The 27,775-nt window shown below is 62.3% G+C and overlaps 1 protein-coding gene across 10 annotated transcripts in view; it reads left to right on the top strand.

The window, feature by feature from the left end:
* The window catches only part of NFATC1 (nuclear factor of activated T cells 1), a 106,373-nt gene that overhangs the window by 15,393 nt on the left and 63,205 nt on the right, over window positions 1–27,775 (top strand). For all 10 annotated transcript variants that reach the window (XR_006707607.1, XM_045458013.1, XM_045458010.1 and 7 more), the window contains exon 3: window positions 13,513–13,672. Coding sequence is in view for 9 of the 10 variants with exons in the window: in XM_045458013.1 (XP_045313969.1) it covers window positions 13,513–13,672 (160 nt within the window). In the remaining variant the exon portion in view is untranslated. The remainder of the gene's footprint in view (window positions 1–13,512; window positions 13,673–27,775) is intronic.

The raw sequence follows: 27,775 nt of genomic DNA on the forward strand, positions 1-27,775 counted from the left end.
CTGTTTGTGTGCTTCCCTCCGCTGCTCACCCGCTCCCGTCCTCCCGCCTAATTGCCACCGCGGCGTCGCTGCAGCTGGGGCCTCGGCGCTGCGATTCCCCAGAGCCGCAAACCCCGCTCCCCGCGGTCCTCGGAGAGCAGCACGGCCTCCCGTCCCGGGAGAGCGGCGCCCGCTCCCCGCAGTCTGGCGACGGGAGCTCAGGCGAGCGTCTCGGGCTGTTGATTTTACTCCTCAGCGGCGTGCGGGGCTGCGCCACTCCGCCGGGTCCACTTAGCCAGCCCGGCGTTTTTATTTTTAACTAAATAGCCTTCCCAACAGGTGGGCCACTAATGCCGCCTGGCAGAGCGCTTTCTGCACCTCGAGCTTTACCAGCGCGGAGACGGGCTTCCCTCGCAGCGCGGGGCGCCTCCCTGGACGCCCCCGTGCGTCCCGTGTCCTGGGCTCGCTGTCCCGTTTCTTCCGTCCCTGTTCTGTGGGAGGGCGTTCCGGAAGCGACCCTGGGGAGCGGCACCCACTGGCTCCGGCGAGGGCGTCCGCAGCATCGTTTGATTCGGAATCTGCTCTGCTCAGAGCCCGTGTCCACAGCGAGAGCCTGGGGCGCGGCCGCAAGGGGTGATGGGCTCGTGGGTGCCCGGCGAACCCGGCTGAGCCTGGAGAAAGTTTGTGGTGGGAAACCAATATGACGTTGACCGGATTCTTTTTTTTAATGTGTATTTATTTATTTTGAGAGAGAGCGCGCACGCGCGAGCGAGCACGGGGGGAGGGGCAGAGAGAGGGAGAGAGAGAATCCATCCTGAGCGGGCTCCGCACTGACAGCCTGACGCGGGGCTCGATTTCAGGATCCCAGGGATCATGACCTGGGCTGAACCGACCGAGCCCCCAGGCGCCCTGTTGACTGATGGCCTGTAGAGCGTTGAGCTGGCGGATGCTGCCTTCCTGCCAGCGTGCTGTTTAGGGCAGGAGTCGGTGACGAGAAAACAGGAAAGCTCGAATCACCACGGACTCTTCTTGACTCGTGTCATTTCTGTCCCAGCTTCTACTTTGCATGGTACGAAGCTTCACGAGCGGATGTGTTCAGAGTTATCATCAAAACAAATGTATTTCAGCAGCTGGATTTAACTCGTAAACGTGGGAGTTTTAAAAATCCATTTGGGGGGCGCCTGGGTGGCGCAGTCGGTGAAGCGTCCGACTTCAGCCAGGTCACGATCTCGCGGTCCGGGAGTTCGAGCCCCGCGTCGGGCCCTGGGCTGATGGCTCAGAGCCTGGAGCCTGTTTCCGATTCTGTGTCTCCCTCTCTCTCTGCCCCTTCCCCATTCATGCTCTCTCTCTGTCCCAAAAATAAATAAACGTTGAAAAACAAAAAAAAAAAAAATTAAAAAAAAAAAATCCATTTGGAGGCATTTAGAAATTTTTAAGAACCTTTTATGCCTGCTGTCCTCTCTATAATTTTCGAGTAAAAATAAGACTATTTCCAAGCCAACGGCCATAAGCACACAGGCTCACGTATCATAGTCTCCGTGGACCCTGGAGGCCACGGTCTCTCACTGGACTCCTTGGGCCAAGGCCACAAGCATGAAGGAAACCGTGGCTCAGGGTGAAGCGTGACGTGTCGGTGACCCTGTGTGCTGGTCTGTGCCCTGGCGGCGTAGGCGACAGACATTTGTTTCCCGGGGTCAGAGGTCAGGGCGCCAGCGGGTTGGCTCCTGAGGCCCGTCTTCTTGGCTTGTGTCTGTCCAGATGTCCCCTAGTTACAAGGACACCAGCCACTGGACCAGGGCCCACCCGGTGACCTCACTGTAACGTGACCCCATGTGCAAACACAGTCACATTCTGAGGTCCGGGGTTAAGACTCCGGCCCAGGAATTTGGGGGGGGATGCAGTTGAGCCCAGAGCACCCGACATGGCCTCCGCGTGAGGATGGCAGGACGCCTTCGACGATGGCTCCCCCTTGGAGGCTCGCTCAGCTGCGGGGCGTCTGCAGGAACGCGGGTGTCCCTGGCAGGTTGCTGTGGGTGCGGACCAGAGGAGTCCGTCCGTCTTGTCTGTGCTCAGGGCCCCGCGACGTGCCCCTGTCACAGCGCCCGGTTGGGAGCAGGGGAGGGCGCCCGGAGTTCCTATGAGCTCGGCGAGCAAACACGGCACGTGGGGGGAGGGTGGAAGCTAACCTTTCCCCCTGTTTTGGTTTCACAGTGAAATATGTTTCCTGGTCCCTTGTCCTGTTCCCATGCTGTCCTGTCGGCTGGTGCCCCAGGGCAGCCGGGCCACAGGGACAGGCCGTCGTACCCGCGGGAGAGGGTGGCCGCATCAGGCTTCCTGTCCCACTCTGGCCAGCGCCTGGGACGTCAGCGGGGTCTCGGCTGTGCAGCCCCGGGGCCGAGTTTGTAACAGTCTCTGGAGTCTGGGATGTGGAGAATTCATCACGACAGATGTGCTGGGTGCACTTTTAATCCCATCCTGCCCGGAAAAGGAGCTTTTTAATGAAAAGTGTGCAACACTAGCCTTTCCCAAGAACTCTGGATGCTGTGGGATTCTCTCCCTTTTGAGGTCTTCTTTTGTCCGAACATTTATGGCGACCCCTCTGTGCGGAGCGTCCTGATGGGCCCACGGCAGTCAGAAAGGATACTTGGTTCTTGCTACACTTGAAGAAATTGTGAAACTGACCATAGTGTTTCATAGAACTTCATTGCTTTATAGTTTTGACATGTTTTAGAGTTTAACAGAACGACACTTCTGTTCTCAGAGCTTGGGAAATACACAGAAACTGCATCAATGTGTCTGAGTCCCTCTAAAATCTAGAATTTTCTAAGTCTTAGAGGCAGGCTGTGAGCCTCTTCAGAAAGGAGAGGGTGTTTGCAGTGATGATGCCAGTGATAACCGCTTCCCAGGTCAGCCTAGACTCCATTGCTGAGGCAGCTGGTGTGTGTGCAGCGGCTGGGGGGGAGGGGGCAGGTGTGCGGAGGCGGGGCGGCTGGGGGGGCGGGTGTGCAAACGCGGGGAGGCAGGGGGGGGCGTGTGCGCGGAGGCGGGGAGGCTGGGGGGGCCGAGTGTGCGGAGGCGGGGGCGGCTGGGGGCGGCGGGTGTGGGAACGCGGGGAGGCAACGGGGGGCGTGTGCGCGGAGGCTGGGGGGGCGGGTGTGCGGAGGCGGGGAGGCTGGGGGGGCAGGTGTGCGGAGGCGGGAGGCTGGGGGGGAGGCAGGTGTGCAGAGGCGGGGGGGGGGGGGCGTGTGCGCGGAGGCAGGGAGGCTGGGGGGAAGGCAGGTGTGCGGAGGCGGGGAGGCTGGGGGGGCATGTGTGCAGCGGTGGGGAGGCTGGGGGGGGGGCGGGTGTGCAGAGGCCAGAACGGGATGAACATCTGAAGGCCTGACTTACAAAGACACTAGCTTACGCTTGGTGACTTCTAGACGGTAGATGTCAGAGGGCAGCTTCTAGAGGTTTTCGCGGTGGCACGAAGGATCTCAAGTTTCGGTGGGTGCTCTTGACTCCTCGGGTCACTCGCGGACCTGGCGGGTGTCCGTCTGGTCAGTGCACAACCGCCAGTGTTGGGGGTTGCCTCTGTGCGCGTGGACACCTTTTTTTCTAGGACAGGCTCACGGGACGTGTCAGCTTACAGGGTCTTAACGTCTTCGGCTGCTGCACCCAGAATCATCTCTGAATTTGCCTTCAAAGAGGCGTACTTACGTGAGGAATATAGACGGATAAGGAAACCGGTTTTGGAAGCGCAGAAGCGTTCTATTTGAGTTTGTTTTAAAAATTGTGTTTCTAAGTAACGTCTACATCCAACGTGGGGCTCGAAGCCGCAACCCCGAGATCAGGAGTTGCACGCTCCACGGGCCGAGCCAGCCGGCGCCCCTAATGGGATCTTCTGTAGCATCAATCTCCCACTTGCAGAACTAAATTCCTATACGGGAAACTTTGCTCTTTCGATTTGAGCTCTTGAAGAGGTTTACTAGGGGGCCACGTAACCTTAATGACCGTCTTTGCTCAGAGCTGAGCTGGGTCAGGGACCTGGGGAGGCTGTGCGTCTAGGGTGGGGTGCTTGACATTTCTTTCAGGTTTTTGGCTGCAACATCGGTGATTTTCATAGCGTCCCCGGCCCTTGTGCCCGGCGTTAGGTGCTGGCTTCTGGAAGTCTGTCGACCCCGGCTGATTTTATGTTTTCTGAGTGTCTCAGAGTGTGTCCTAGCTTGGCGTGAGATTCACCTGTAGGCTGGTAACACTTGGGACCATCGCGGTGTCCCGGGGGTCTGTCGCACCCCTGTGGGGGCCCTGGCCCCGCGCCGTCTGTGCTCAGGCGGTCTTGGGCCAGCCCGCCGGGTGTCGGCATGTGGCTCGTGGCACAGCAGCAGGCGCCTGGAGGAGGCTCGCCAACACGGAGCTTTAAGACAGGAGGGAGCGTGCTGGGCCGTGCTGTGGGGCCCCGTGGGGACTCTGTAGGGTCCCCTTTGTGCTGGCAGGACGCAGGTGCAGTCGGGGACGCCCGTTAGGGCCCTGGCTATCGAGGGGCAGAGCCAGAACTCGGCCCGTGACCCCTGACCGCTGCTCCCAGGAGACGTGTCGTGGAGGGCGGGGTGGGTGTCGGGACGTGCCCGGAAGTGACGAGAACGCGTCCTGCTACAGGACGCTGAGCGCACTTCCGGGGAGGGCGGACGCCCAGCACACAGGTCCCGGGGAGGCCAGAGGTTAACCTGAGGCACAACCCCTTCCGGGGTGAACCCGGCATCTCGGGGGGAGGATCCAGGCGCCGGCTGTCCCCGTCTGGGACGCCGAACGCGCCGTGTCTGCTTGCCACACGAGTACGTGGGCCGAGAGGCCCGAGCTTGAGAGGCTTTGCGGAGACCCGGGCCTCTGCCTCTCGTGCGGGTTCTCTCTGCTTTTACCGAGCTCACGGCCGACACCTGGGAAGGTGCTTCGCGGCGAGTACTGCCTCTGCCTTGAAAGGTGAGCCTGCCGTTGGCGAGCATAGTTAGCGGATGTGTGGGGGTGGGGAGGGCAGGGCGAGGCGGGCGAGGCTTCTGCCCACCTCTGCCATGCTTGTCCCAGGTGCGTGTGCAGGACGTGGCCCTTAAGTCAGACCGCCGAGATCCGGACCGTGGCTCATCTCATAGACCGGTCAGAGGGCGGGAGGAGTTACCGCGTCGAGTTTGACCTGTGCCTGGCCTGGTCCTGCTCCCGTCTGCCCTGTGCACACGGGGCCTTCACGGGACCCCAGTGTGGAGATTTCCCAAACAGTGGGAGCCCTGCCGGGAGCAAGCGTCCCGTGACACCCTGTGTCGGTGACCGCAGACAGATCAAAATTGATCTCTGCTCGGGCCTTTTCCTCTGAGGAGAGGGTGCGGGAAGGGGGTCGTCCACCCCCGGTGTGCGGTGGGGCCTGCCGCCAGGCCAGCTCCTGCCAGAGACCGTGGTTGTGCCAGAGACACATTCAGGACTAGACCTTCCACGCAAAGCAGTAGGACTTGCTTGCCCCTGTTGCTTTTTTCATTGAACAAAAACTACTTACGTATCACGATGGGGTTCGCTTTTTTATAAATAGTTCTAAACCATCATCTGCGAGCTGGGCCACACAGTATTCGGTCAGTTTTCAGTCAACAAGCAACTTGCCTAAGGTCTCGCTTCTGACGCAGGTGGTCTGTGCCCTGCGTGCCGCCTGCACGTGGGCCGTGGGGCAGGTGCACTTCTGGACGAGGCCGCTGCCCTGAGAAAGTGCACGCAGCAAACCCCACCTGTCAGGCTGCCTTCGGCTCCGCGCTGCAGGGACTCGGGGGCCAGGGCGTCTCTGAACCCCGGAGCCACCCGCACACTAGGTTCCCGGCTCTGTGGGCGCTGATCCCTGCCAGCCCCGGGGGAGGGGCAGGTTCTAGTCCTGGCATAAAGGCTTCTCCTCCAGAGCTCGAGCCGCCCATGCAGGGACATGCAGGGCGCAGGAGCAGGGAGTTACGCGTGGTGCTTCCGTGTTTAGTGTGGTGACAACTGTGCGACTTTATCGCCGCTGCCGTGTTGTTGCGACGGCCCGTCGAGGCGGACGGTCCAGGCCTTTCTCTGGTGGGCAGGCCGCTTGTAGGTTTGAGTGGACGGTGGCCAGAATGTGGTGGTTCATCCCAGTGCCCGTGATCTCACACACGGTGAGATCGTGCCCAGTTCTCCAGCCACGTGGCAATGCCTCGATTTCCCTCAGCATGACTCCCCACAGGTGAACGTGGCCATCTGCGGGGTGGGTGCACGGTGACGAGTGCCCCCCTTCCACCGGAGCCTGGGGTCCAGCAGGGCTGTCAGGGGCGAGCACTGTGGCCTGAAAGCCTAACGTGCCCCTCCCCAGGGCCCTGGACCCAGGCCCAGAGAGCTCCTTGCTGTGGGAGGCCGTGTGTGGGTAAGTCTCATCGTACGGATGGACAAACCGAGGTGTGTGGCGATTTCCCAATTTAAAATAAAAGAGTAAGAAGCCACCAGGCCCCGTAAGGTTCCGGATGGCACGGCCTGCTCGCTGGAGGGCTCTGTGCTCTGAGGCCACATGTGGATCGGGGCCCCGGTGCTGGCGTCTCGTCCCAGCCAGGGCCTGGAGCTGCTCAGCTGCAGGGTGGGGTCTCGGTTCCCATCACGGAGGGGCGTGCGGGCACGTGGGCCGGAGGCAGAGGCCGTGGGCGGTGGCTGATGCTTGCAGAGAAGGGGCCGTCAGCTCTGGCCGAACTGGGGACAGGCGCCGCGACCCCCGCAGGCAGGGCCCGGGACCATGGTGATGTGGCTGCGGCATCCGCTGGCACGGGGCTCCCGTGGCCTGAGACAAGGGCTCGGCCCCAGACAGCGTCCCCGGCGTGAAATGCTGTGCTTGGACACATCCCTGACGCGCATCCTGAACCGCTGGGTTTCTAACTTCACGTTAGGGAAGGAGTGGTCGCTATTTGATGAGTATCCAGGCTGCGGGTCCCCTGTTGGAACTGAAACGCATTGAGTGACCTCGGCTGTGTGTCTGTCCCTGCCTGTCCCGCGTGCTCCGCCCGGTGGGAGAGCCTGCTTCACGGCACCTTTGCACCCCAACCTGCGTGAACTTGGAGGTCCCGAGTTTCTCAGCTTTTATAAGCAGCGTGTGGCTGGTGGCGTTCTGCTGCCCGAGTGCCACCGGGAGAGGTGGTCTGTGTCCACACAGGTCCAGTCTAGTCCCGGAGGGGCGGAGCGCAGGGGCAGGAGTGAGGCGTCAGTACAGAGCTCCCTTCTGCTGGGTGGACGGTGGGTCCCTCGTAGTTGTTTCCGTCTGCGTCTGGATTTCTGGACAAAGCCTCCTCCTTTCTGCCTCCCTGAGCAGCCCCTGCCTGGTGGGACTGTAGGTAATCTCTGGCATTACTGGATCGGTCTGGGCTGTTCTGGAGGGCAGGGGGCTGGTGGAGGCCGTGGGCTCTGGGCCACCCCTCCCCATCTGAGTGCAGGGCAGTGAGGTCAGGGCACAGTCTGTGGCCATGGGGGCCGTGGAGGCGTGTCTGCGAGTTGGGGGCAGAACGCGGGTGATGTGGGTGCCCCGGGAGCTAGAAAAAGCCTGGGCGGTGGGACTCCTGAGGCAAAGATTATCAGGGAGTTTACCGAATCTGTCAGTTTAGAATCCGGCACGAGTATGGAGTACGGCTCGCATGCCGTAGGTTCCCAGTTTGTGCCGAGTGTGAATGGAGCTCCTGACTGGACACAGCCTCCCTGGGCTGCTGAGCCTGCACACGGGGCACAGGGACAGGTCAGGGCCAAGGAGGCGGTGTCGCTGTGGACGGGCCTCCTGGAGGGGCCCCCGGGTCCCAGGACCGTCACGGGACGCGTCGCCAACCACGGGGAGGGGCGGGGTGGGGGCAGACGGCTCACTCGGGAGCCTGCAGACGATGGCCTCCTTGTGCCTTTCCTGCATCCTCCGCGTGACCGTCCTCCCGGCGGCATCTGTCCCAGGTCCTGCTCCGAGTCACCCTCATTGACGGAGCAGAGGCAGCCGTCGGGCAGCGAGGGCCCAAGGCTCCGGGAGCAAAGTCCTGTGCGAGGTCTCCCCCGGACTTCTGTCCCCGCAGAAGCGAAGCCCCTCCTTCCCGGGGGGCCACCCTGTGGGCCCCGACAGTGGGCGCTGCAGGGAGGACGTGCACAGGGACGGGCTCCCGGCCCTGGAACGCTGGCGGGCGGTCAGCCGAGGTTTCGTCACGGGTGGACCTACCTGTCCCTTCCCGACAGGACTCAGCCGCCCTCCAGGAAGGTCGACCTCTCGGGTGTGGGAAGAAGCTTCTCAGCCCAGAGCCGGGCGGGGGCGGGCGGGCCTGTGCCAGGACTCCTGTGTGGTCCCGGGCGCACCCTGTGCCCGGATCCCGGGCGAAGGGCCTGAGAACCGCACTGATAACCCTCTTTAAAATGAGAGGGAAAACCAAAATAAACAGATGAGAGGAGAGGAGGCCTTTGGCCGCGACCCTGAGAAAATGTGTTGCGTTAAAACTTTGATAATTTCGTTTTCCTTAAGTTTCGATTGTCCTTCCTTTGGGCGGGCCTGAGTCCTGCCAAGTTCACAGTTTACGGCTTCAGCTACTTTAGGAAAATAGGGCTCATAAAAGCCGTTGCAGCCTTCTTCTAAGTGGTAAGTACCTGTAAGCTGTGGACACACAGAAAGAGACACGAATCACGTGGCCGGGCCCCGAATACCACAGCGGCCCTGTGAGCGCTGCCGCCTCCCGTGAGAACCTGGCCCCGCCTGCTACTTGGTACCGCGGAGAGCCGAGGACGCGGGCGACAGAGTCCCCGCCGTCCCCTCCTGGCTGTCCCACAGCCCAGACGTCGCATCGTCTCATCTACACGTTCAGCGGGCGTCTCTTTGGAGCCACGACCCCGTCGGCCTTCAGGGCGTCCCCCCACCCGGGCTGGGTCTCCCTGGTGCCCCCGTGGTGTTGCTTTGCAGGCTCTCCTGTCCTGGGTAGTCCCTGTGTTGTGTTTTGTTTCTCAGACTGGCGCCGAATTTGGTCCTCTGGCTTCGTGTTTTGGCAAAGTGGCGAGTGCACGCCCCTCGGGAGGCAGACGTCCGGTGTCCCTCTCTGGCGTCAGCGGTCACTGACGAGGTGATTTCCATCCAGAGTCTCGGGGCTTTGGAGGTCTGGCCTGAGCCCTGCCGTGGCCCCGTCAGCCATGGGTCTCCCAGAGCGCCGGCCGGGTGGCTGACTGTCGTGTGAGCCGCGCTGAGGCTTGGAGACTTCTGTGCGCCCCGGGCCCCGGCAGGAGCGGTGCGGTGTCATCAAGGTCACCTTGGTTTTGAGTTCCAGTGCAAACAGCCCCCCTGGGCCTCAGTGGTTCTCCCGGCGGCTGGGCCTCTGGCTCGTCGGGTCCCCTGCACAGAAACGCTGGAGGGCCCCGCAGAGGCCACGTCGCTGTCCAGCTTCGTGTGCGAGGCGGTCAGGGCACCACGTGTCACCGAATACCTGTCAGGAACTGGCGCCGTGACACGACGAGGCTGTGTTGTGCAGCAAAACGCAGATGTGTGGCTCAGCGGACGGCCCTGCTGACGGTGCTTCTGGGCAACGTCGCTGAAGGGAAGGGGCCGTCGACAAGGTCCTGCGGGTTCTAGAGACGCGGGCCTCTGCCCATGCGGTCGGCGACTCTGGTGAGGGGTGGAGCTGGCGGCCCGGGTGGGAAGGGCTTCTCCGGGGTCCCGGGACCGGCCAGGCAGACGCAGCTGGGACCTGGCCGGTTCCCTCCTCACAGCCCGGAGGTGCCGCGAACCAAGCCTTTAAAAGAAGCCTTCACGCTTTTCGTACGTGGAGGAAGACTGAGGTTCAGTGAGAGTTGAAAGGCGTTTCTCGTGGGAAACGGGCGGTGGCAGCCGCTGGGAGAACCGGGTGATTCAGACTGGGAGCGCGAGGCCTCCTCTCCCCACGGGAGGCCTCGCCCACGCTCGGAAGGGGCGCCGGGCAGACTGTGACGGCTCGAGGGAAGCCGTCACACGGGGCAGTGCTATCTGGGCCCCTGGCACACGGCAGAGCTCCCGGCGGAAGGGGCCCCTGCCCCCTCCCCCCCCCCCCCCCAGGCGACTGGCACTGACCCAGGACCCAGGGCTGCTCTGGGGGGGGGGGGGTCCACATGCGACAGCAGCTCGGGTAGTTATGATAGTAATGGGCACGTGATTTGGATCTACGTCTCCTGAGACGAGGACGACCGGTTTTTTTTAAGTTTCTTTATTTTGAGAGAGAGAGGGGGGGAGGGTCAGAGAAGAGAGAGGGAATGAGTGGGGGAGGGACAGAGAGAAGAGAGAGAGTGAACAGGGGAGGGTCGGAGAGAGAAGAGAGAGGGAGTGAGTGGGGGAGGGAGGGCGTCCGCAGGACGCTGCTCCTTCGTGGTTGCACATTTCCCAGAGTCCCCTCTGCGCCAGGCCCGGCAGCTGAACCTCGACCTGTGGTCTTGGGGGACGAAACGAGTTTGGGCTCTTCAAACTAAAAGCAGCTTTGGCCAACTGTATACCTTCCACGGGGCTGGTGTTCCCGTGCCTTTTCACCGGTTTGTGCTTCACACGGAGTTTACAAGACCCGTGTCCTGCGATTGTGAAATCATTACGTGTCACTTTCAAATGAGTGTGAACAGTACTAAGGACGGTGACCGTCAACGCGGAGCAGATCTGGAGGACGTGGCAGGACCAGGCCGTCTGTTGGGCTGGGCGCCAGGCCTTCAGGCCAGGGGTTGGGGGCACGCGTTGTCTTCGGAAAAATGCATATGAGAAATCAGACGATGGGGCTCCTGGGGGCTCAGTTGGTTGGGCGTCCGACTTCAGCTCAGGTCATGGTCTCACGGTTTGTGGGTTCAGGCCCCACGTCGGGCTCTGTGCTGCCAGCTCGGAGCCTGGAGTTGTTTCAGATTCTGTGTCACCCTCTCTCTCTGCCCCTCCCCCGCTCCTGCTCTGTCTCTCTCTCAAAAATAAATCAACGTTAAAAAAAAAAAGAAATCAGACAGATATGGAGCCCTCCGGAGATTTTCAGAGGTTACTGCTGCTGGTTTGAAGTGTTTGTTATTAATATCTAACGGGCTGTTTTGCACTTGGCGTGTCTGTGACCGTGAGGCCCCAGCAAGGTCTTTGGTGGGATGTGTTGGCAGGATGGGCGCACGTTCTCCAGCGGGGTCACACGCACGACCCGGCTGATGAGGGGCCTCCCGGAGTGTCTCGGGGCGACGTCTGGAGACACATCCACAGGTTCAAGGGTTTGCTGCCTTTGATGTGACCAGGAAGGTGGCCTAGGCCTCTTACTTGGCCGTCCACCTCGCTGGTGATAGCGACAAATTGGAAACAACCCAGAATCCGAGCAGCGAGGTAGCAATCAGTTACTTATATGGCAAAATAGGATACTGGGATCGAACCAATTTTTAACAGTATGCCAAAATGCTGAACGTCCTTAATTTAAAAAAGGCAGGGTATCCAGTTACGTGTTTTACTTTATTAAAATACACCCTTTTTTAAATGAGAATACTCCCAGGTACACATCCAATTGTGGAGATCGTTTCTGGGGAGGATTTTGAGGTGTTTGAGCGCGTGCACGTAGAGAGCTTCGGGTAGTCTCTACAGGTCACGTGCATCTTACTTCCGGATTCAGCCACCGTTTTCTTGTTGCACTGAGATCAACTCGAAGATGGGTCTGAAGTACGGAGTTATCTGCTACGTTCAGCGGGCAAAGCCCAGGAGCCGGGGCCGAGGCCGGGCGGCAGCGTGGGGACCGGCCCGTGGGGACCGCGGAGCTGTGGCCCCAGGGCCCCAGATATCTCTCCGGGCTCGGCCCCGTCTCTGAGCCGGAGACGAGTTTGCATCTGTTGTCGCGCTGCCGACGCCACGCGGGGAATTTTCAGCAACTTTAACCGCGTGTAGCGTAGCACTTTGTGATCACACGAGTCCACACGTGCCACGGGTGCGCTGTGGGCACACTCGCCGACGACCCAGGGCGGGTCGTTCGGGCACATTTACTCTTCGGTCACGTTCAAGTGCGCAGGGGATTAGAAAGCGCCTGTGCCCAGGCCCACACTCCAGGGACCTGCCGCGGTGCCTCCCACCTCCTTCCTGCCCCCCGCCCCCTTTCTGGTTTTACCTCCGGGAGGCAGGTGGCCCCAAGAGTTTGTTTCTCTTTCTGTTCACCTAGGTCGGTGGAGCGGTTAGGGTCTCACGGGGCTGGTGCGTGGGACACTCTGAGCGGAGGCGCCCTCGCCACAGCGGGGGTGCGGTGTTTGCCCGCGCGCTGCGCTGTGCGGAGCCCGGGCAGGGGAGCAACCCGCCGACCCCCTTCCCGCCCTCGACCCCTCCCCAGAAGCCCTCCCAGATGGCCTTTCCTTCCGCCCTCGGTGTCACCGGAAGCCGGCGCTCGGCTGATAACCTCGTCTAGGAAATGCCTCTGAGCCACCAAGGCGTTTCCTTCGTCAGGAAAAGTCTCATTTGACGGCTGTGTAAGCTCTTTAGAAGCGACACTGGCATTTCACGCCAACTTTGGCCCGTTTTAGTCCTGGGCAGATTCCCTGCGCACACGTGTCTTTACCCCACTCTTAACTGGTCAAGTTGCTGGATCGGTTTCTCTAGAGATCCGTGAGATTTGTCTACACAGTGAGAGACCCCGGGCCTCAGGTTTTGTCTCAGCATCTCGTTACAATGGAGTTGACGTGCACACAGCAGGCAGGGGCGTGAAGGGGAGACAGGGCCCCCAGAAGCGGGCTGTGGTTGGAGCGCGGTGGCCGGTGGACCAGACCCCGGTCCTGTGGGGGGGACACAACGGCCGGCACAGGTGGCCCAAAGCTGCTCAGGGTTGCGTGCTAGCTTCCTAAGGGGCGGGGCCCTGAGGCATATACTTCGTCGGGAGAGCGGGACCTGGTTTCAAAGGGGAAATTGCCTCCTTTGCAAAGGTCGCCAGCTCTGCAGCTACGAAACGGGGCTGTTAAAGCAAACCTCTGTGCCACGAGGAGACAGCGTGGTTCCGTGGCTCTTAGGATGGGATCTGGCAGGTGCACACGCTTGCCCTTGCCAGCGCACGCATGTGACCTCGTGTGACACCCCCGGTTTCCCTCTCTTCTCCTGGGTCTGCGCCCTCAGCGAGCAGGCCGTCTCGTTTGTCCTGCGTGGGCCCCTGGGTCGAGGGGGCTGGGGTGCAGTCTCCGCGAGCCAGTTAGAAGGGGGGCCGGCGAGCCCTGGACGGCCGGCGAGCGGGGCCGTGGCCTCCCGTTCCTGCGGTCGGGCTCGTACCTCGGTGACTTTGAAAGGATCTTCAGTTAGTTCCGGAACCCGTCCTGTTACGGAGGATAAATCATTTAAAAAGGCCTATCCCGACGGGAGGGAACTATTTTGAGGTCGTGCGCGACGTCTGCATCTTGTCCGGAACCTCGTCTCGAGACCCGACAGCCTGCGGCGTGCGTCCCGGTCACACGACCGTTGGCCTCACGGGTCGTTCCCCTGCCCGACGGGAGCGTCGGACGTCGGGCGTGGCGGAGCGCTGCCACGGTGTGCGTGCGAGGAGGCGCGTGGCGTCGCCATCTAACGCCCTGTGTGTTCTCCCGCAGCCCGTCCCTCCCCGCCCTGGACTGGCAGGTGCCCTCGCGCTCGGGGCCCTACGAGCTGCGGATCGAGGTGCAGCCCAAGCCCCACCACAGAGCCCACTACGAGACGGAGGGGAGCCGCGGGGCTGTGAAGGCGTCGGCCGGAGGACACCCCAGCGTGCAGGTACCGGTCTGCTGGCCGCGGGACGCGCCGGGAGCCCGATGGGGCACCTGGTCCGCCGCTCGTGGTGCTTCTATCTGTGCTTGTCTTTTTCTCTTAAAACGTCATTGTTCTGCCCTGGCCCCTTCAGCTGAGAGCGTAAAGTCCCGCTTTCGTCCTTCGTAAGACAGTGGCTGGCAGTGGACGACCACGTGGCTCTCGGCTCCGTAGCTTAAACCCAGCTGTAAGCAGCTAAGATTGTGTGCACGTGGGATTACTTTCAGGGATTCCCAGGGATCTCTAGGGCCGGGGGTCGCCCGTGTGGGTCTGGCCCTGGGTGGGGGCCGGGGGTCGTCCTGTGGGCCTGGCCTCAGACGGGGGCCAGGGGTCGTCCCTGTGGGCCTGGCCTCGGGTGGGGGCCGGGGGTCGCCCGTGTGGGTCTGGCCTCGGGTGGGGGCCGGGGGTCGCCCGTGTGGGTCTGGCCTCGGGTGGGGGCCGGGGGTCGCCCGTGTGGGTCTGGCCTCGGGTGGGGGCCGGGGGTCGCCCGTGTGGGTCTGGCCTCGGGTGGGGGCCGGGGGTCGTCCTGTGGGCCTGGCCTCAGACGGGGGCCGGGGGTCGTCCTGTGGGCCTGGCCTCAGACGGGGGCCAGGGGTCGTCCCTGTGGGCCTGGCCTCGGGTGGGGGCCGGGGGTCGCCCGTGTGGGTCTGGCCTCGGGTGGGGGCCGGGGGTCGCCCGTGTGGGTCTGGCCTCGGGTGGGGGCCGGGGGTCGTCCGTGTGGGTCTGGCCTCGGGTGGGGGCCGGGGGTCGCCCGTGTGGGTCTGGCCTCGGGTGGGGGCCGGGGGTCGTCCTGTGGGCCTGGCCTCAGACGGGGGCCGGGGGTCGTCCTGTGGGCCTGGCCTCAGACGGGGGCCAGGGGTCGTCCGTGTGGGTCTGGCCTCGGGTGGGGGCCGGGGGTCGCCCGTGTGGGTCTGGCCTCGGGTGGGGGCCGGGGGTCGCCCGTGTGGGTCTGGCCTCGGGTGGGGGCCGGGGGTCGCCCGTGTGGGTCTGGCCTCGGGTGGGGGCCAGGGGTCGTCCCTGTGGGTCTGGCCTCGGGTGGGGGCCGGGGGTCGTCTGTGTCCCCGTGGGCCTGGCCTCGGGTGGGGCCGGGGGTCGTCCCTGTGGGCCTGGCCTTGGGCAAGGGCCGGGGGTCGCCCGTGTGAGTCTGGCCTCAGGTGGGGGCAGGGGGTCGTCCTTCAGGCGGGGGCCAGGGGTCGCCCGTGTGGGCCTGGCCCTGGGTGGGGGCTGGGGTTCTTCCGCGTGGGCCTGGCCCCTGGCGGGGGGCGGGGGGGGCACCCACTGCTGTTGCCGGCAGGTCCACGCTTGGCGGCCACCCCCTGTGGCATGTAGGTCGTGTGGGTGGCAGGAGCCTTGCTGATGCCGCGTCCAGTCGGACGCCTGCTCTCCCCACGTCTTCCTAGGCTGACACGTTTGATTCAGACGAGACGTTAAGAGGAAGATGAGCCCGAGGGCCGGCCTTGCTTCCCTGATGGCGCCCATGGGCAGTGTGCGCGGTGGGCCATCTTCCGCACCTCTTAGGAGCCGTGACCCTGGCTGTTACTCCTTCGTTGAGGGTAAACAAAGAGTGAATTAAATATAACCTCGGAATCAAAATGTTTTATTTTTGAGGAGCTCTTCTGTAAAAGTCTGTAAAGTGTCAGCAGAGCCAGGGCGCCGCTCATGGGGCTCTGCAGAGACTTGGCACGCGCCCCGTCCCGCCCGCTCAGGTGGGGCGATGAGGAGAAGGTGCCCGCAGCCCCGGGCCGTGCCTCTTGTCCAGACCTCGATGTCCCTGGAGCGGCGGCCTGGGGAGACCTCAGCCGCCCCGCATCCATCCAGGGCGTCTCTAACAGCAAATCATTAGGAGCCAACAAAAGGTCCCCTTGGCCACTATTTAAATGAATTCCATTCACATGACGCTGCTTTTGGCTTGGGTATTTTCAGTGGTTTCAGTGGTTGGTTTAAAGACTTTCTTCTTTCTGAAGGACAGAGGTTCTCAGCATGAGGGCCCTGACCTGGGAGTCGCTAGAAATGCAGGTTCTGTGGCCCACACAGACCACGGATCGTGGAGTTCCTGGGTGGGCCCGAGGTCTGGTCCCCTCGGCTCCCTTATGTGGAGCGGGCTGTGCACGGTCTGTCCCTTCCCACGTCTTGGGGATCCTCACGCCGGACACGGGAAGAGCAGAGGACGTGCCTTGAGGCGCCTGGGCATCAGGGAGCCCCGCGCTCCCCAGGAAGAGGCGCCACGCACCGCCAGGCCGTGCTGGGGTCTCCTGCCCACGTGTCGGGGGTGACTGCGGGTGCTGGCCTCCCGACTGAAAACCCTGGACGGGAAGAAGATTCATTTGGCTTTAGAGCTGGAGCGTTTGTCACTGGTGTTCCGGGGGCACCTTGGTAACTGTGACGGGGACGGGTAGTGTCCACCGCCCGAAGGCATCACCCTTCTACTCAGGGAGGACGTGTGGCCGCAGAGCGTGGCCGCTGTGTGACGTCGGTGGACTCCGTTCCTGACAAGCTTCGGCCCTCCTGCCCGGGCCCGTCGCTGTGACTCTCGGGCGCCCGTGTGGGGTCGGGCTTGCTCTCCTGCCCAGAGCTCCAGGCGGTGGATGGGGAATGCTTGGCCCCCACCACGAAATCAGGAGCCCCGACCGGTCACTGGGGGAAGGAGGCCAGCCGGAGGGCGCCTGGCAGGGCAGGGCACGCTTTTGCTTTATTCCATTCCGATAAACAGAAGGCCTGCCAGGGAAGGAGCCCCAGAGAGAAAGGCCGTCCGCCCAGACGACAGTCAGCAGCTGGGGTTTGCGGGGACCGTGCTTGGGGCCCTGCGCTTCATGCTGACTAGCGCTTGCCTGCTTGGCTGCGGGACGCACACACCGCGGCCAGCTGGGCGTTCTCCGTCCCGCCTTCACGGCGGGCTGAGGTCGGGGGACGCGGGCATCAGCCCGGCTCTGTGACTACAGACATTGGACTCCCTTTCCCGCAGCCGTTTTCACCGAACAAAAGTGCACTGCTGTGGACAGGAAAGGCCGCGGAGCCGCTCACGGAGAAGAGAGAATCCGGCAGCAAAACACCCCCATTTCTTGAAAGTAAACGCAGCAGGGGGAGCGGGTCCTGCAGTGGGGACAGCCGCGTGCAGACGTTAGCGCCTTCCGCGTGGACGTGCGACGCCCGGGACTCGGCACGAGTGATTGAGGACAGTCCGCGGCCGGCGGCCACTGTCCTGGGGGTCGGGGAGGGCGCGCAGCACAGCCCGGGTCTCCGGGTGCTTTGCGTCCGTCCGCCTGTGCCCGTCGCCCCTCGCGGGACCCCCGCCTCCAGTCTCTAGTGTGGATGTTACGGCGAGGATTACGGGACTTGAAGTGGCGTTTACAACATCTGAACGATTGTTTCAGATTAAATGCAAGAGTGGGTTGTGGGTTTGAACGGGCCGAACGCCCCCCCAGCCTCACGGGGGAAAATACAGCAAGAAAATGGTGCCTGGCAGAAACTGTCAGGTGCTGAGAGGGTCTCTCGCAGGTGAGAAATGGGCGACTGAGGCTTTTCTGGTGGATCCGTGGCAAAGTGAATTCCTATCTGTGCACGTGTGAGGTGAGCAGTTAGAAAGAAGGGGTTTGGGGGGTTTGTTCTCTTTTTCGGTCGGTGGCCCGCACACTGGGTGAAAAGAGCGTTAGTGCGTAATTACAAAACACGTGAAAATAGAAAACCCTCTCAGGTGCCGCGAAAGCCTGCTAACCACAGGTTTTATCCCGTGGGGAGTCGTTTTAGCGCATCCTGACACGGGGCCCCAGCGCCACGCCCGCTCCTCCCTTTTCGGAAGCCGGGTGCCCGCCCTTGCCACCAGGCCGCGCGGGGGCGGTTCCTGGGGAAGCCTGATGGCAACATGACGTCCCCGTGCCAGCCGCCGCCGACCAGGCTCTGCCGCGTTTCCAAGCCTGTGAGTCAAATCGCAGCCCCCGTGCAGAACGGGACACCCAGCCGTGCCCCAGGGCAGGACCTGCTCCGGGTCAGCTGTGTCCCTGACCGCAGGAAGGAGTCGCCCGGTGCGCCTGCCTCCGGGAGACACGGCAACCCGAGGGGCCTCCTTCCCAGGCACGGGCCGGGACTGGAGGGTGGGAAGGGACTTCAGCAGTCACGTGGGCTCTGCCGGCGTCCGTGTCTACCGAGCGCCCGCGTTAGTGCCCGTGGCCTCCTGGGCCAGCCTTGCCCCGGCTGTAGTCCCGGCCCCGGGAGGCCGGCGTGTGGCCGTCAGAGGGTCCGGCAGAGCGAGGCCCCCGAGTCCTGGGCAAGGTGGGAGGCGTCAGAAGGGCCTGCGTGAGACTTGCCTTCCCAGGGGGCGCAGGAAGGCTGGCCCTCTTCCAGTGTTGCCGCTGAGAACCCAGAAGATTCCGCCCTGAGGGTCCCTCCTTCAGACTGGGCTCCCGGCCAGACGGGTTTGCTGACCCTGGTTTTCTGTTCTGTTTTCCTGTGTGACCTCGCTGCCTGCTCTCCCGGCCCTGTGCTGTGCCCGGTGGCCCGTCTGCAGAGAACCTGTCTGTTCCCAGCTGCCCTGCGGGGGCCCAAGGAGCAACCTGGGGGACATCGCTGACCTCTGAGCCAGGGGTCAAAGAATTAAGCTCTGTTTACCAAGCTCCCGAAATAACCGTCTGATAGCATCTAGCCCACCACACAGGAGGCCGGGTCTGCGTGAATAATTAATAGGTCACTGAGACGAGAAGCCTTGGGAAGTCTCGCGAGGTCGTAAACGGCACTTGAGACTTGCATTTGGTGTTGTCGGTTCCAGGCTCCCGGTTGGTGACGGGTGGTCGGTGACCGGTGGCTGGCGTCAGTCCTGCCCAGTGATGCCGGAATTGGCCCTGGAGCAGAGGGTGGGGGCCTCGAGGGACCCGGGGACCACCCTGGCCTCAGGCTCAGGCAGGCTGCCCCGGGTGCATCGGGGCTGAGCTGTGCCCCAGCAAGCTCGTGGCAAGTGTCCCTGTAATGTGAGGCCTCTGAGGCCTGCAGCCCAGGGACAGACACACTGGGGAAGAGCCCACGTTCTCCCGTCCTGGAGGCTGGGCTGGCAAAGTCTCGCTGCTGTTGTCTCACCCGCCTGAACGGTGGGGCTGCAGAGCTGTGGTGTGAGAAACCTGGGCGTGAGCGGGCGGGTGGAGAGAGGCTTGCCCGGGCCCACGGCACGGTCTTTGACCCAGACGTGCACCCCGTCGTCTCCTACCTGGCTTGTCACGGCAGGTGTCACTTCTGTCCAGACAGGGCTGCTAACCTGGAAAGCCAGGATTTCCACAAAAGGCAGAGAAATAGATGTTACCGGAATAAACTAGTACTTGATGACAAACTTTCATAGGCCCGGCTAGGTGGGAGCGTCGGGATCCACGGAACAGCCCCTCCCACGGAGCCCTCACGCAGCGGGGATTCAAATGCAGTTCTGACCCCAACCCAATGTCAGCCGGCCCCACAGTCCAGTCTGGCCGACTTGGAGGGGGTGTGGACTCACGTTCCCGGGGCCGCCCATACCCTTGCAGTGTGCCCAGGCAGGCGTCCAGGGGGGCGTCCAGGCAGGTGGTCTGCTGAGTACACACGGTCCTGTAGGTGCCGCCCTGTCCTGGTCAGGCAGGGGGGCCATCTGGCCCCCAACACGGGTGGGTCCACAATGGTTGTACCTGCCCAGCACCCCTGAAATGTGTTACCAGCTTTTATGATGACGAGGGCTCATCCCTCTTAAGAAAGCCAGAGACGTCCGCTGGGACCGTGGAGAGAGGTGCCCCAGTGCCTTGTGTCACCGTAGTAGTGCCATTCAGGTGGCCAGTCTGTTGTCATCTCAGTTTGGGGGGGGGGGGGTCCTTGGAATATTGTTGCCACCTGCTGGTGTGCAGAGAAGGCAGACGGACTCAGGCAGGCTCCTGGACGCCCGTTTGAGTTTGGTTGTTCCGCCAAGCTGATGGAAGCGTGGTTTTGGTTTCCGTGCCGCCCAGACATCCCGCTGGGAACAAAGTCCGTGAGTCGCGTTGTAGTGGAAGCCGCCAGAAATCTTGATTCAGCACTTGAGCTTTCTTGTTGCAGGCTGTGGAAACCGCAAAAGAGTGTTCTCAGGCGGTTTTCTGAAAGGCCCTCTGAGGGCAGAGCAGCGCACGGGACTCTTCCACGTAGAGATGCGTGCCTGTGCCTCAGAAACGTGACATCGGGCGCATGCCTGATGGGGGGGAGGGTGTGATGGGGGGGGGGCGCCAGGCAATTTAACTGGAGACAATGGTGAAGAATTATAAAAAGTTTATTTTGAGAGAGAGAGTGAGAGAGAGGGCGAGCAGGGGAGGGGCAGAGAGAGAGGGGGGAAGAGAGAGGATCCCAAGCAGGCTCCACACTGTCAGCACAGAGCCCGATCAGGGCTTGAACTCACGAACCGTGAGATCATGACCTGGGCGCAAATCAAGTCAGATGCTTAACTGACTGAGCCACCCAGATGCCCCAAGAAATTATCATCTTTAATAAACATGTCAAAATTGGGAAATCCACATCCCAGCTGTGCCTCCCCATGGCAGCCAAGTGACAGGCGCCTGGTGCCCGCGGGTGGGGCTGCGCCTGGCAGGGGGTCCCTGCTCCGTGGGCTCTGAGGTCCGGCTTCGTTCCCACTGGCTGGCCCCTGGCCTGTGGTGCCTGGCGGGGCTGGTCTTCGGCCTGTGAGCCAGGCTCTACCCCGGGTGTCGTCCCCCAGGGGCCCCACTAGTGCAGGGCGACACAGGGAGAGGCGGACGTGCTGAGACCTACGGTGTAGACCCCCATTGCGGGCCGCAGGTAGCTCAGGACTCAGTGCTCCCGCACACCAAGGAGGCGGGTGGCCGGTGACCGACTGTCCAGATGCTTGGGTTTTTGTCTGTTGCCCTGTGGTTTTAAAGTCTGTCCCGTGTTTGAGAGCAGTCTGTGGACTGGAGAACGCTTCCTTCCTGCGCTGCTGTTCCGTGACTGTCCCCGAGCGTCGGCCGCGTGTCCCGGGCTGGCAGCCGCGGTCCCGCCGAGCCGGGCTGCCCCCAGTCCCTCTCCCTGCTCCGGGAGAACACTGGGCTCTGCTCTGTGTCAGCACAGATGACGCTCGGTCCAGCTGCGGCCCAAGAGCGCCAAGGTGGGACCCGCAGTCGCTCCCTGACCGGCCTCGCGGGCGGTGTCCCCTCAGCAGCACTGGGTGCAGGGAGGAGGGCTGCGGGCAGCAGGCTGTGCAGCACCTCCATCAGCCGATGTGCCGGGGCCCTGCCCTCGCTGTCCTTTGGGTCACTGACGGCAAACACCGAGGGCCTGGCCGGGGGGTGAGTGGCCTCTGCGGGGGGCGGGGGGGGGCCACCCCGTGGGGCCGGGAGGTCCTGAGGGGGTCCCAGACACCCTCTCCTCCAGGGGCAGGCCACCAGTGGGCAGGTCCGTGAGTTCATGGGAGCTCGTGCCTGTGTAGACGCCACACCTACCACGCCGCTGGATGGGCCTTTCTTTGAAGACGGACGTTTCCAGAAGTTTTCTCCACCATGGCCAGGTTCCTGGGGGTGCTCTGGGTTCTGGAGTCACTGAGTTACGTTTGCTGCTGTAGTTTAACATTTCCAAATGGTTTCCGAGGCTCTTACGCGCTCTGTTTCTAGATAATTTTTCCCTCAGCAGAAAGTTGGGCCTTCTCAGCATGTTTTTAATTAGAAACGCTAAATGTAGTGTTTCCGTGCAAAACGTTCTTTGATCCAGAAGTAATGTAATTTCTCTTCTCTGGATGCTTCCACGCGTGTCTGTGTGAATCCCACCCGCTGGCTCCGTGGGTGACGTCTCTGGGTCACTTCAGAGCCGTCCCATCTGTAGGGTCAGCCCGCGGGGGTCGGGGCCCGGTGGCCTCAGCTGCCCTGCTCCCGTGAGGGACGACGCGCCTGTGTGTGGTGGGCTACGGGCGGCAGGTGCCCGCACGGCCACAGAGCTGCCACCCAAGCCTCCCTTCCCGCCCTCTGGCCCCTGCCCGCCCGCGCTCGGCTCAGCCGGAACCAGCCTGGAGACCGTGTGTTCCAGTCAGCGCTCACACACGACCACTGTGCCCTGTAGCCGTACAAAGCCCCGGGGATTCTGCCCGTCTCCCTGCCCTTGGCCAGAAGCTCCTGCTCTGTCACTTGCTGGATGGGAACCACTCGGAAGGAAGGCTCACGGTGACGGCATGCCGGAAAGTGGCGTCCCGGGAAACACGGCCTGCGGACTAGGACCTTATCTCTCTCGGCGTCTGGACGTGTCCTTGAATTAGGGACACGCGCCAACCGTGCCTGCGGACTGGCGGGGGTCCCGGTGCCAGGTGAGCCCCTGCGCTGGCCTCGTCGGACCCACGTGTGTGAGCCCTTCTCCCCCGTCATCAGTGGGGGCAGGTCTGAGGTCTCGATGGGGAAGAAGATGAGCCCCGTGGCGAGAGGCAGACGTGTGCCTGGCGCCCCTGACCCCCTCGAACGACAGGCTAGCTTTGCCAGGGCCCGAGAACGGTGCACAGCTGCTCTCGAAGCCCCGGGGGTCGTGCGTTCAGGTAGCTTCGCAGGCTGGGCGGCCTTGAGGCCAAGTCCAGAGTGAAGATGGGACCTATGTTTCTTACAGTCAAGTCCGGAAACCGAGTCAGCTAAGGCCTCACAACTGCGGAGCCACAGGACGCTGCCCACCTTTTCCTCTCAAAGCCCCTCCCTCCTGGAGACCACGTCTCGACCCTGGGATGCAGTGGGGTAGCCGGGGGACGCGTGACTCCAGCCCTGCCTGGCGCCTGCCCCGTGCAGCACCTCACTGGCGGGACGGGACGTCCTGGCAGGTGCTCCAGACCCTGCCTTCGCCTCGTGTGCGCGTCCAGTGAGCGCCCCAGGCCCCGGGAGAGGGACAGCCGAGCAATTTCATCCACGTCTCATCCGAGATGCACGCCCACGCTGACGTGAAGTAAAGCGTAGGGGGTTTTGCGTGAACAGTTGGCCATTCGAGGCCTTGAAAAATTTAAAGTCCGTTGTAAAATGTAACCGTCCCATTAACGGAAGTGAGTATGAGCCACAGAGGCAGCGACTGTCCCCGTGCCGCCCGCGGGCGGTGGCCAGTGGTCCTGGGCGGGCACGGTCTCTGGGTGTCGTGTGTCCTGAATACTCAGACGATGGACTCGTTAACCACAGCCCTTGGCGTGTTTATTTTGAGCTTTTTCAGAAAGGTAGAAAAATTCCATACACCCAACGCGGGGAACCCTAGAAATGAGCTTTTTCCTGAAAGGAACCTCGTGCAGCCCCTCAGAGCCGTTTTGTTGCTAGAACCGTGTGTGACTGTCAGCTTTGAAAACCACGGCTGGAGGGCTTCGTGGGCTGGCGGCGAGCACCTCTAGATCTGGCTTACGTGGCAAACCTCGTGCGAGTCAAAGGAGTCCCTCGCGGGAGGAATTCCGAGAACTTATGTAACACTGTGCGGTGTAAACCCAGAAGGTTTGCTGGGTGTAGTGCACACGCAGACACACGCATGCACACGTGTGTACGCTCACAGGCCTGCGTGCACGCACAGGTAGATGTGCCCGAGTGTGTGCACGTGTGTGAGCCCGTGCGTACTTCATGTGTGTGCACATGCGTGTGTGTGTGTGTGTAGGGAGTGGGCCCCCCCCAGCTCCCCTTCCGTGGCACAGGGTTTGGGGCATCCATCACCAGGTCTGTGGTCCGTTACCTCCAGACTGGAGCCCACGTGGCGTGGGTCCGTGCCCAGATCTGGAGGTGCATCGGGCACCCGGGGGAGGTGCTGGCAAGACGCAAGGCTGCAGAGCCCGGAGCCGCTCACGGCTCTGTCCGCGGGCCTCTGAGCCGCGTTCCCCGCCGTGGATGCTCTTTGCTCCGATTACCGGTTCTTCAGAAGTGGCCCCAGGACGGTGTGCGCAGCCTCACGTGGCACCATTCGCTGGTGTCCCATCTCCTGCCTCCCATGGAGTCTGCTGGCCACACCCCACACCCACCCCAGGCCCCGCAGCCAGGCCCTCCGGCACGGTCACCCTGGGCATGGCGGCGAGGAGAGGGGACAGAGCCAGACGGAGACCAAAGCCCCCGGGGGGCCCTGGGGCCCGGGGACAGCTGGGCGGGCCGCCGTGGTCTGTCAGAGGTTCTGCTCCTGCCTGAGCGCCCCCCCCTCCGTTCCATCCTCTGTCCCCCTCTGATGGCTCAGCTGCTTTTGTGAAGACGTTAGACTCACACGTAATTGATTTTCCGGTGAGAGCCACAATCCTCTGTCTTCTGTCTCCCTCGGACGTGTGCCAGGACCCACTTTCGTCTGTGACTCTAGGTCCTTCTGGACCTCGCTGCGGCCAGCCAAGGGGCCGGCACTTTCCAATCTTCCGAGAGAGGGGAGGGCCCGCGTCTGGGACACGCGGTGCAGCCACTCCTGGCCCTGCCTGGCTGGTCCCACCTGCTAATCACTTCCCTGGCCCCCTGCAGACAGGGACAGATGGACCCAAGAGCGTGTGGACACAGCCACAGGTGACAGACATCTGGCCCCATGACCTCGGGCGTTTCTGCCCTCCGAGAAGCTGGGCCTCGCGGCGACGAGGTGCCGTGTGCCCCCCCGCTCAGGGCCACTGTGGGCAGCGGCTCCGAGAGACCCGGTGCGGTACACGGTCCTCATAGTAACCGAGTCTCCCTTGGCCCTTCCCGAGAAGGCAGTGTGGTGCCGACGTTAACAACATCAGAAAACAGCCTGTTTTAGCTGCTTTCCTTGTGTCCCTGAGCTTTTTTCCAGGAGAGACTACAAGTCTTACATTACGTGGTTAAAACGGGTCAATTTTATGCCGTGGAAAACGTGGCCTCAGTAAAGCTGTTGAAAATGACTTGTGGCGTTGCCTGCGGGAAGTCTGCCTGGATTTCCTGCAGGTGTTTGGGGGCTGTGAGGGAGGGTGGGGCCTGCACCTGGGCCGTCACCTCGTCCTGCCCCACCCGCTTCTCCACGGGACAGCCACCCTCTCTACTCACACCCGGCACACCTGCTCATGCCTCCCCACAAGCGCGCGTCTGCACACGCTCACACCGTCTTGCGAGACACGTGCTTCTGCGTGTGTATCCTCGTGCACGCACAACACCGCCAGCCTCTTGGGGTCCATACTGTCTTTATCTGGCGGCTTTATCCCAGGCATCGTGGTGAGGCAGGGAGGCTGTGGCCCCTCGCACACTTTTCAGCAGAGGCACAGCTCAGAGATAGCTCTGCCCGCTGTTTTTAGCAGCTGCCTGGAGGCCTGGCCGAGAGAGGTGGGGCCGGCTGCTGGGAGAGAACAGGCCTGTGTGGACCCGTCACGTGTGCTCGGTCGGGGCTTCCGCCGACCTCGGCCCCACGTGTTACGCGGTGGTTCCGTTCTCATTCGTGGTTTTCTCGTTTCCCGCTCCCCTTAACGCGGCCGCCGGGAGTGGGGGGTCGGCGTCTGACGGCACCGGCCATTTGTGTGCCGTGGTGGTCACAGATGTGAGTTGGCGTGACGGCCGATCCCCAGGCCCTGCCGTGGTCGGTGTAGCGCCGACCCCTCCCGTGTCCAGTGATGGTGCCGGTGAGCAGACACGTGGGATTTTCCTTCCTGTTATTTGGCAGGAATTTGTGTGGATGTAGGACACCCTTGGGGGCGGGGGAGCAGCGTGGGTGCAGGCCGTGAGGATTGGGGATCTGTTGTGACAGCCGTGCTCACGCCCCACGGGCTCACAGGGTAGCATGGTGGCCAGAAGCGTGGGGGTAACAAGTGAATCCCGTTTGGGGGCCGGGTCTCCCTCTCCACACGGCTCCTCTTCGGGGCGTCGTGTGAAGATTCGGACCTAACACCCAGATGGACGTAATTTCCCTTCGGACGGATGGTTCTGTGCGAGCGGCTCGCTCGGCCCTACCTGCCCGAGCGCGAGTGGCAGCACGAGAGGACTTGCCCCACTTGTCACCCGCCTGTCACTGCCCCACAAGTGCTGAGGTAGCACAGGAGCTAAAAACAAACACGCACGCGTAGAAAACTTAGCAGCTCTCATGCCTCGAAAACGGAATAATGCATTTTGTTTAGTTTAGTTGAAGCAAAGGGAGGCCATTGTTATGACAGGTAATTTTATAAATAGCGTTTTACAGATACTAAAACGTGCCGGAGGCAGAAAACCCATGCAGCGGAGCACGTGAAGTATTTAAATCACTTTCTTAAAATGAACTCCGTGTTTTAAATAATAGATGTTTATCTCCCAAGCTAAACCTTAAGTATTCCCATTTTCACTGAAGTAGCATGTTTTTAAAAGGGGAAGTTATAGCCACGGTTCCCTGCGCCCGCGTGCAATCAGCAGTGCCAGCGTGGGTCCTGGGGGGGCTCTGACCTGTCATTTCCAAACGCCTGAGTGCCACCGGGCCCTCCGCACGCCACTGACCTGCCTCAGCCGCATGAGAGACCGTTTCGGCCAAAGACTCGTTTAGGTCTTGTTGCGTCAGACGTCACAGAACGGAACACCGAGGGGCAAAATTTGCCCCTTAATCAGCCTCTGATGTTACTTTCACGTTTTGTGTTACAAAAACATAGATTCGAGTCCAGCACGGAGTAGGGGTTTCTCATTAAAGCTCACGAAATCGGCCGAGGCCCGAAGGCGCCCTCCCCACAAGGAGGCGAGAACTTCGGTGGCCGCGGCTGCTGCCGTCCCGACCCAACGGCGCTCCTCTGGGGACACTCGTGCGTGCACACAGGAAGAGCTCTGCAGTTCAGAGAGGAGAGGTGTCTCTGCGGGATTAAGCCGCATCAGCAGGAACGGCCTTGAAAGGAGTCGTGTGCGGGTTCTCCGTGCGCGGCCACAGCGAGGCCTCCAGCGAGCAGACGGGCAGGGCAGGGAAGGCGCCCCTCGGCCTCTCTGCCCACGCGCCCACCACACGGCCGTGGCATCTCCCGTCCCTCCGCGGAGGCCCGGGCTCACGTCCGTGCTCGGCTCAGCCGCGCTCCCTGTCTGCGTGCACACGCCTGTCAGACGCGTGTTTAGTCTGTGTGCATCAGGCACCTGTGGTTCGGGACGGAAGCGCGATGATTTTACATGAAACAGCTGCTTTGGTGATGACCACGTCCACAGACGCGTGGGACCCTGTCGAGGCAGAAAAGGATGCATGTGTCCCTGCCGCCGGCCGGCAACGAACCTTCCCAGCCAAGCACAGCGCTGCAGAGTATGTGGGAGAGCCCTGGTGCGAGTGTGTGCGTGTGCGTGGGCACGTGACTGTGTGTCTGGGCACACCCTCCTGCACCGAGCGCCTCTGTCTCCAGGACGTCCCACAGGCGGTGGCCAGCGTCTCTCGCACGGAAGTTGTGACGTCACGTGGACGGGGCAGCCTGGCCCTTCACGCGCTGGCGGCCTCGACCACGCGGTCTCCTTCCTCCTGGCCCTCAGCATGCTGGCGGGGGGCGCGTGCGCCTCCCGAGCCGTCCTCGTTGGAGGACCCTCTTCCGAGAACCCCGAGCTTGCAAGCACCGTGCCGTAATTAAGTGCAGTGACAGTCACTTAACGAGTCTTCTATCAGCATGGTTCCAGTCGATGGTTCACTGCTGATTTCAACTACTGTTTGCTCCTCAGGGTTAACAGATTCACAGGGTCGGATCCCATTTTTAATCTTAAACTTGACGTTTCGAGCGCTTGTGTTGGAGATCCTGGGTCCGTTGAGGGTGACGGCGTTCGCGTCCCTAAGACAGGTCTCGCGACGCCCTGGGTGGAGCTGTTGACCTGCTCCTGACAGACAGCGGGACGTCTGGCGCTCGGCCGTATGCTCGTTCCCAAGCCGTGGGGCGTCCCAGGGGCGGCACAGCCCGTCACCCCGCGTGGAGGACGATCCACTTTGCACAGGGACACCTGCAGCCTCCAGCGAATGAAGCCTTTGCTCAGACTGCTGCCCGAAGCCGGGGAGGTGGCCTTTGTACCTTCTCGTGGCAGCTGACGAGTGTGCACCACTCGCGGGTGCCTCCGATTCCAGACAGAGCGGTGACGGGTGCAGACAGGAGCGAGCCCTTAGCCCAGGGCCTTTGATCGTCCGATGCTGTCTTGCTGGCCAGTGCCTGGTCCACCGAAGAGTCCGTGAAAATTACAACAGGCAGCCGCCTGCATCGCCCCAGAGGCCGCGGCTGCG

Source organism: Leopardus geoffroyi, chromosome D3 (assembly GCF_018350155.1).
Source record: "Leopardus geoffroyi isolate Oge1 chromosome D3, O.geoffroyi_Oge1_pat1.0, whole genome shotgun sequence".
In the NCBI taxonomy this organism is placed as follows: Eukaryota; Metazoa; Chordata; class Mammalia; order Carnivora; family Felidae; genus Leopardus; species Leopardus geoffroyi.